This window comes from Nycticebus coucang, chromosome 2, assembly GCF_027406575.1.
Source record: "Nycticebus coucang isolate mNycCou1 chromosome 2, mNycCou1.pri, whole genome shotgun sequence".
Taxonomy (NCBI): domain Eukaryota; kingdom Metazoa; phylum Chordata; class Mammalia; order Primates; family Lorisidae; genus Nycticebus; species Nycticebus coucang.
In genome coordinates this window covers 63,956,581-63,965,909 of record NC_069781.1, presented here as the reverse complement: position 1 = coordinate 63,965,909, position 9,329 = coordinate 63,956,581, and the positions used below count along the sequence as shown (strand labels likewise).

Below are 9,329 nucleotides of genomic sequence, written 5' to 3'. Positions count from 1 at the left end.
AGTGTGCTGTTCCTTTCTTACTCATTGATTACAAGGAGAAAGAAACCTCACTATGATCCCTGATCTCATGGAGCTTATAATTTTATTAACAGTGATATGAATAAGGATATAATTATAAACTCAGATGAGTGAACTTGACCTTGTCTGAGAGTTAGTGAAGGGAAGGTGGTGCTGGAGCTTGGGGGTAGAGGATGATGGTGTGATCATCATTCTAGGATATAAGGAAGAATAAACAAGCAGCAAAAATACATAATTGCTTGCTCCTGGATGGTAGGCTTCTTAAAGTCCAGGATTATAGATAATCATATATTCATTTATTTATATTCTTTGTGCCCAGCACAGTGGCAAAGCTCATTATAGATACTCATAAATATTTGTGGACTGAGTAAACAATCCCCTCATTCTCCTTGTCAAAAAAAAAAGTGTAAAATATCTAGTTCTAGAAGATAAGGAATAAAAAGCACCTGAACACATATCAAAACTCAATAATTGGTAGCCTTTATTACTATTATTGTCTTAAAGTTTGCATAAGTCTGCTGCTACATTGCAAGCTCTGAGTGGTAGGAAATGTATCTTATTTATCTTTGAACATCCCCAGGTTCTTAGAACAACTTGCAAAGAATAAATCATCTGTAGAAATTCGGAGAGTTAAAAAAAAAGAAAAGAAAAATTCAGAGAATAAATAACATTCTTAATTAGGAATTAAATTGACAGATTATGGAAACTGTTTGCATTGAGAAAATAAAATACTAAAGCCGAGTTAAGTACACTCTGCAGGGAACATTTAATGTTGTTTCTAGAGCAGAGATAAAATATATGTATAAAAAAACTCCAAAAACTAATGTAAAAACAAGCCAGAATTCTGTGCAGGGGTGGCAGGGGAGAACATTGTAAAATAATTCATAGAAAACATCATATATGTGATTCAAAGCATACAGCTTTAATGCCACCCTCTCTGAGACCACTCAATCTAATCAGTCTCTAGAACACTTGTCTGTTTTAACTCTTTGCATATCACTTACAGCTATCTGATACTTTTCCTTTTCCATTGGTCGATTAACGAATTAATTGATTTTTTGAATTGCACGTCTTTCCCACTAGAATGAGTAATGATCTTGCCTGACTTCTTCCCTTCCTCGAGTCACAGTACCCAGAACTGTATCTTGCACATGCCTGCTGAATAAAGGGGCACACAAACAAAACCAACATGTATGTATGATTTGTGGAAGTTTATGTAAGTTGGCGCAAAAAATAAAAGGGAGTTGCAAGTATACACAGGAATTTTCAGGGAGTGAGGTGTTAAACGGGCAGAGGCTTGGGGAATGGTACTCAGCATGGTGCTTAGAAGGAACTTTACTTACTTTTATCTGAAATTATTTCTTTTAAATAGACTAGAAGGAAAAGGTGACAAAATATTAACTATTGATATTTATTCTGATGATGAGAATTTGAGCACTACACTATTCTTTTTTTGGAGTTCTCAGAACAAGTTAAAAAAAAATAGAAAGTTTAAATAGAGAAGAGTAAATTAACCCCTTGTAGTTTTACAGAGTCTAAAGATCTCTGAAGTGCTGTTACCTATACTTGATCATCTCAGTAATTTTGAGATAATTATCCTCAGCCTTAGTTTTTATGGGGGGGGAGGGAGGAAATAAGACCTAGATTTATGAAGGGAATTTTCATAAGGACCAATCAAGTCAGGGCAACATTTGGCTGAAAGCATGACCTAGGTAGGGATGATTTCTCTTTCAAGAAAAAGATATGATTCAGATATGAGAACCAGATAAGAGGTTAAAAGAAATGAGCTTTGAGGCCTCTAGCAGAGAGAGCTGGACGAGTTCAATCTAAAGTAATGGAGAACAGCGGAAAAGCAAGCATCCTATGTAATCAGGACTAATTTGAAACTAGCTGATGAACAACTACAGGCCCACACAAAGAGAAAAACACAAATTCGGGAGGTAGGAGAAAGGGTAAGTGGGCTCCCACCTTTCAGGTACAATGTAGGAGTATACGGCATATCTCCTGGATAAAAGACTCAACTACAAATGGGACTGTACCTTATAAACACAGATGATGTAGCCTAATCTTATGTATCTTTATTTTGTCAATCCAAAATAAATTTTAAAAAAGAATAAACAAGCCATGCAAATGATGAGCTACAAAAAATGAAATAAAATAACATAAAATAAAAGAAAAAAGTGATGGAGAACAAATGAACAAATATTTTAAACCAAACAGAACATATCCTCAGATGATCTTAGGTAAGTTGCTTAAACTTGTGAAGGCTTACTTTTCCCACCATAAAATAGGATGATTACCTACCTTACATGGTTTCTGTAAGAATGAAGTGGAATACCTTTGTTAAAGACATAGTTCAATACCTGGTAATTAATAGATGTTCAAGAGCCAGATGCAGTGACGCACACCTACAATCCCAGCAACTCAGGAGGCTGAATTGAGGGCATCTCTTGAGCCCAGAAGTTTAAGACCAGCTTGAGCAATATAGCTGAGACCACTCATGGTGGCATACACCTGTAGTCACAACTGCTGGGGAGGCTGAGGCAGAAGGCTCTTGAGTCCAGGGGTTTGAAGTTAATGTGAGCTCTAATTGAGGTACCTCCCTCCAGCCTGAGTGAAAGAGCAAGACCCCAACCCCTTGCTAAGAAAAAAAGACATTCAGTATCTGTGTGTTTTCTGTTGGTTTCTTATGCTCCCTCATATTAGCTTGAGTCATTCCAAACTTCCTTTTTTGAAAATAAAAAATGGTTGAATATGGGCAATTTTGTGAGATTCATGCACTCACCCTATGAATGTACACTCTGATATGACTACCAGGTATCCCATCTTGAATTTACATGTGAAGGAAGGAGGGACCCAAGTTTGAATAAAGCTTAATTGTTAGTAGCTTGGGTTTCAGCACCTATTTGCAAGAATCAATAAAAGGGATTTACAAGTATGTAGGGAGGAGAAGGACAGTCCAACTGGCAGAGACAGGTTTACATAATCAGGGTTAGGCAATTGCAAACAGGACAGCTGCTCAATAGCTTTTGGCACCAAAATATATTGACCAGCTGGGGTATCATTAATGCTTAACAGTTTTATCCTTACGACCATATCTTGGCCAATTAGGTTCTCTTTGACCGCCAACGGGTGTAATATATTCTGATGCAAATGCCACATGTGTATCTGTGTAGCTCATATTCACATTAATATGTTGCATAATATACACTAAATATAAATGTATTTGCTTCTTTGGAATATCAGGTAAGGTGGCGTGATCATACAGAAATAGAACTAAATTATAAATTGATTTCTTTTAAAAAAGCAATTAGTCATTACTCTGGGAAAATTTGTGTGCACATGTGTGTGTACTGAAAGTATAGGGATCCAAAGAATTAAAATAATTTTTTAAATGAATTATTACAGAAAAAGTAATCTGGGGAGAGAGCCGGTTTTGCACAGTATATGCATACTGACAAATACAGGCAAGGAGAGAGGCAGTTGCTAAAAGAAAATCGTTGAAGGATGTAAACAGAAAGCTGTTTATATGGCATCAAAAGAAACCTTTGGGCCAGGGTCATAGGCCCATGAAGACATTTCAGAAAGGCTTCTAGCTGAATTTTTCTCCTGATAATGCCTTTATATTATGAGACAGGCAAAACAAATAAAGACAAAATATAAGAATATTTTTCACAATGCTTCATATACTAAAATTTAATTCATTAAAATATTCAGATTTTCAGTACTTGGCGTCTGCTGAATAAAATTTAAAATACAAAATTTTATTCACTAGCAAAAACCAGTCATCCAAACTCAGAAACCTTACTATCTAATTCAAAATGCATGTGAGTAAGGATTTTCACCTGTAAATTGTTTCCATTTTTATTTTCCATTTTTTATTTAATTTGACATCTACTGAAATGTTTTCTTACGTTCTTCAATCTCTGGATTGATCTTTAAACCTGGTACTGATCAGATATTTTTCTTTCTTCAAAATATGCACACTTGTTTGGCTACTAAACGTAACATCCGTGTTCCTTCTTCAAAGCCAGAGACTGGACTAAGAAGGCAAGTTATTTCTTATATGGATTATCAAGGCAAGTTATTTCTTCATTTTATGGAAGAACTTAATTATCCATAGAAGTCAAACAAAACATTGAGATGTGAAGGCAGCTACCAGTATAAAGAATCTTTTTTTAAAAGTACTCCAACTTCTCCTTTCTTTTTTTTTTCTTTTTTGCTGATTATTATTATTATTTTTTTTTGTAGAGACAGAGTCTCACTTTATGGCCCTCGGTAGAGTGCCATGGCTTCACACAGCTCACAGCAACCTCCAACTCCTGGGCTTAAGCGATTCTCTTGGCTCAGCCTTCCGAGTAGCCGGGACTACAGGCGCCCGCCACAACGCCCAGCTATTTTTTGCTGATTATTTGATAAGCTAATGAAGTACATGTTTATAGCCTAGTTTATCTCTTTTCTTTCTATAGGTATAAGGCTTGGAGAAAGTAGGACTTGGAACAGTAGTAGTAGTAGAAAAGACTTTGACAATCATCAAGGTCAAGTCCCTCATTTATAAATGAAAAACTTTAGATGGGGGAAGCTTTTACTACTTACAATTAGTGGCAGAGCCAAAACTAGATCCCAAACATGTACCTGTAACTAGACAAATACTGTTTCCTCTAAATCCTGTTATCTTAAAACTACTTTCTAAGCCACCTTTTCTTAAAATATTATGCACCCACTTAACATTTTCAGATTGAATAATCAGCACCTGTGCTGTTGTGGTTTTGCTTTTCAAAGGTCATAGTGGGATAGCTTGTTATGTTGAAACGCCTGGGATAAAGGAATCCTGGAAGCCAGCCTGGAGGAGGTGTCCATCTCCATGCTCTGTCTTCACCTTGCACTGGCATTCCTCCACCAGCATCACCACCTTGACCACAGGAGCAAGGCTAGTGCAGTTCAGAGGCAAGTGCATAGTAGTGAACTTGGTGGGTGAGCAGTGAGAGCAGAAGACATGAGAGTGCTGTGCGGTTCCAGGAAAATGAACAGACCCACATTTCCCAAAGCAAAGATGATTCTGGACAACCACTTTTTCACAGTCTTCATGGGTAATAGTCTAAAAGGCAAACACATTTCCATTATGTTATCTTGAATCGTTTAACATAACATGATACAGATGCTATAGACTGTAAGTCTGAAGATAATTTAGACTAAAAATTGCAAAGCTTTCCAACTGGGAATACATTTTGCAATATCCAAGTGTTGGTATATATAAGGACACAGAACTACCTCAACTAAATTTTCTTTATTGAGTGAATTATTAAGTTAGCCTTTAAGAAATCTCTAAGTTAACATGAAAATGTTTCATGCTACCGTATTTGTGCCGAACTTTAAGAAATTTTGTCTAATTGGATATTACCAATTAGAAAAATTGTACTGGCAATTTCCTTACATAAGTAATGTTCCTTACCTGTTTATTTCTCACAGTGCTTTGTGCATAGTAGGTTCTCAATACATATTAGTTCAGCTGATGCATAGATCAGAATACCATGAGTTTAATGATATCCTATTTTGCAAGGCCTTGTAGTGCATTCAAAGCTTTGAAGTTGCATGCAGCAGAGTTGCAATGCTTATGCCTGCAAATCATCATACATTACATCACCTTTGCCTCTCTCATAACCCCATACACATAGCTTTATGCACCTTTCAAAACACATAAGGGTCAGACACCTTGGTTTTAATTTAATTAGCAATAAAATTGAAAATAAAAAATTTCAAAGGAAATTTGATTGCCCAGTTCTTAGCAGTACTATTCTAATTGCACATGGGCAACAAAGCAGTCATTATTATTTGATAATTGACTTGTCATCACTCCATATCCTTGCCTTTTCAAGCAGAATACTTAACTGCCTCACACAGTCAATTGCCTTATAATACTGCTTGCTTAATTGGGTAGCATTACTGGACTGTAAAATTTTATCCTACCCTGTGTTGTTTTTGGTTCATTATCTTCATGTTTAAGGACCTGATGCAAGTTCTCAATTTTAATTTAACATTTGAAATGTGAGGGTTGCCAGACTGAAGGAAGTAGATAATAGTATGCCCCATTGTCTTAATAGTGTAGAATTGATTACTATAACTACAAGTCAGCCAACACAACATGAATCAGTGAAAGGCATTCCTAAGGGGAGGAGAGGTGCTTTCATATCAAGATTATTATTTGAAAGGTTATGAAAAGATAAGTTAAACCAAATTATTTATAGCTATGGTAATACCAGATATGATTTGACAGCTTTTGCCTATGAGCTTCAACATACTTGGAGGATGTGGGATAGCTTTTTTTTTTAAGTCGAAAGGCTTTGACAAGCTACTAAAGAAGCCTTTAATAAAACTATGAAGTAGTTAGCTGTGAAATATAGATATTAAGATCATAATAAATGGATGTGAGGGTGTCTGGAGAGGAGTTCGCCATATCCTCAGATGAATTTGAACTGCTCACCCACATCCTAATAGAGTGTGCAAATATAGCTACAGAAAAGTTCTGGTGATTGCTCTAAATTCCAGGTTTCCTAACTCAGAGGATCGTCTTGCTTATCTCTTTTGATAGATGATCCCCAATACAAACATACACAAATAAAACAAAGTGTTGTGTCATGAATATGAATGATCGCTGATATTGACAGTGCCATGCCACACTCCAGAATGCTAAGAACCAATGGAAAGGTTAGAACGAAATATAACCTTTGCCAAATTCTATGATGAATGCTCAAGGGCCAAATCTGGAGTTAGGCAACACTCAGGCTCCCGACAGCCCTTCCCCCTTCTCTCCGTCCATCCCAGCGGTCCACCCTCCTTGTGAGAACCCTTATCTGCTCACCCTGCAGGGCACATACCTGGCTGAAGGGCACAGTCCGACAGGTCTCCCAATGTATTTCATGGCTTTTAATGGGCAAGATGACCCCCTGAGAAGCTGGACTTTTTCTGAACATGAAGTGGTGCCAGAATTTCTTGGCTTCTTCCCGAAGAGGAGATTTCTCCATTTTCATGCCATCCGCTGGCTGGGTGAGAGCCTGGGTCCCAGGTGGGATGTGCTCACTATCTGAGTCCTTGGATGGGTGTAGCTCTTGCTCAGTCTTCCAGAACCTTCCAAACCTGGATAGCATCTTCTCTCTCTGCCTCTGGCTGTCCCCTGGCAGGCCTGCACCTATTAGATGTGGCACTGCCACAAAGAGATCTGGCTTCTCCTCACCTTCCTCATGGTTGTCCAAAGGGAGTTCTCTCCGATTCCTGTCTAGGAGCACAAGGGAAGGAGAACGCTGACCCTTGCTGCCAACCCTGTGCCACCTGGCTTTTCCCAGAGGCAGGAGCAACAAGAGATGAAGCAAGAGGCTATACATGCTGTGGGGAGCTTCCTTCAGATTTGCAGCTGGCAAGGCCTCAAGGAGAGGCTTGCTTTCTGTGGGACTGTGAACAAGGAAATCCTATATAGAGATACCTGCCTGGTGGGATGGCAAGGCGGGTGGTCAGTAGCCAGGCAGAGTAAACACATTTATTGTTTGCTTGAATTATGTAGTGCTAATGGTGTCCAGCCTTCCCTTTGATTTGTGTATTTAAAAGTCCCAGTGAAAGCCTGAGGCCCAGGGGGTAATTAGCTGACACTTTAACTATTGTCTGAGATTTAAAGAGCAGCATTAGAAAAAACAACACATTCTTTGCCTAGATTTCCCACCAGTGTTGTTGGAAGAAGGATTAGAGTTAGCTAACATTTTTTGTTCATCTGCATTGCTCTGGGATGGAATAGAAAGCAAGATATATTTTTATGAGAGAAGTATATCAGGTAAAAAAAGCACTTAGCAAAAGCTCAGGCCTTTAGAAAGACTTCTCTCTCTTTCTATCTCCCCTGAAAGAAGTATATCAAAATTATAAGGAAAAGAGAGGATGTTGACTTTGTTGAGTAGAGGCTTTACTATCTCTTACACACAAATTGGGGTTGTTGATTTTTGGATGGTAATTGAGTATAAATACATTCTCTTTTCCACACCTGGAAACTCACAATTCCCAAGTTAATCCTCTCATATTAAGAATCAATTACCGAGTGCTAAATTTCACAACTGGTCAGTCATCAGATAAGCTCTCTCAATTGCTCACATATTTCTCAAAAGGATCCTAAGTAGCCTGACAGCTCATCAATCCTTAGTGAGGTCGGGGAAATGTCTCTCTTGGAGCCACCCTGTTGATTTTTTCTTTCTTTAAACAGAGACCCAGACTTGAGAACTGTGGATTCTAAGAATCAGGTTGGATAGTTTGGGTCATGAAGCTGACCGCTGAGTTTCTTACTTTACTGAATCCACATCACATCATCTTCCCCTATTCTACAGTAATTGATGCCCAAGTTAAGTGAAGATTGAGACAAACATGAGTCTTCAGGGATCAAAGGACATTTTAAAAAATGACTATCATTCCAAACTACCATAAACCAGTCAAGAGTATGAGAAAGAAATAGGTTCACAAAACTGATGGCCCAGAGTCATGCCTAATCACCCTGCCACACAATTGAAACAGTATGTCCCCTGGGAATCAATGCAGTACTTACATTTCTTCCCCTTTAATTTAATCACCACATTCCTTGTTTTTAGTAACACAAATAATCCCAGTATGTGTCCCCTCTTTTTTTCAGTACTAGTTAAGCTTTCTTTCCAAGAAGTGACCCACTGGAACCATTTTCCAGTCATTTTATGTTCTTATGGATAGCCATGCCTGATTTTTGTGAAATAAAGCCTCAAGTAAGTGCCTTTATCTATGATAATGAATTATTTTAAAATAGATCATTTTGTCAGAATTCTGTAAGAAGAGATATATTTTACTCATACCAAATATCCATGAAACCTATGCTGCTATTAATTTAAATTACTGATGATGGATACTAAATGAGCATTTGTATTTGCCATTATTTTTAAAACAACTGTGTTTTTTAGTCATTATTTAAATTTTTTAAATGCCCCTCAGCCACCCAGTGCAATATGCTTTCCAGAGCCAGCCACTAGGCCTCCCATAACAAAGATGGTGTGGCCAGTGGCTGGGTGCAGTAGCTCCTGCTAATCCTAGCACTCTGGCAGGTTGAGGTGGGAGTACTGCTGGAGTTCAGGAATTCAAGACCACCCTGAGCAAGCGTGAGACCCCATCTCTACTAAAATAGAAAAATTAGCTGGACATTGTGGTGGGTGCCTATAGTCCCAGCTACTTGGGAAAGCTAAGGCAAGGGGATCTCTTGACCCCAGGAGTTTGATGTTGCTGGGAGTTATGATGTCACAGCACTTTACCCAGGGCAA

General features: G+C 38.1%; 1 protein-coding gene across 1 annotated transcript; it reads right to left on the bottom strand.

Annotated features, from left to right (window-relative positions):
• Positions 1–3,718: 3,718 nt before the first annotated feature.
• Positions 3,719–9,044, bottom strand: CER1 (cerberus 1, DAN family BMP antagonist). The gene is made up of 2 exons (XM_053563767.1): positions 6,894–9,044; positions 3,719–5,116 (listed from the first exon to the last, which is right to left on the bottom strand). The coding sequence occupies exons 1-2, from the start codon at positions 7,395–7,397 to the stop codon at positions 4,820–4,822; spliced, it is 801 nt and encodes a 266-aa protein (XP_053419742.1). The 5' UTR covers positions 7,398–9,044; the 3' UTR covers positions 3,719–4,819.
• Positions 9,045–9,329: the final 285 nt, after the last annotated feature.

What these genes read in the sequence shown, in the direction of transcription:
- CER1 (XM_053563767.1), bottom strand. Translation starts at nt 7,397, where the DNA reads ATGTATAGCCTCTTGCTTCATCTCTTGTTGCTCCTGCCTCTGGGAAAA. An exon ending in GGACTGTGCCCTTCAGCCAG is followed by an intron (nt 5,117 to 6,893) that starts GTATGTGCCCTG and finishes TTTGCCTTTTAG; the next exon opens with ACTATTACCCATGAAGACTG.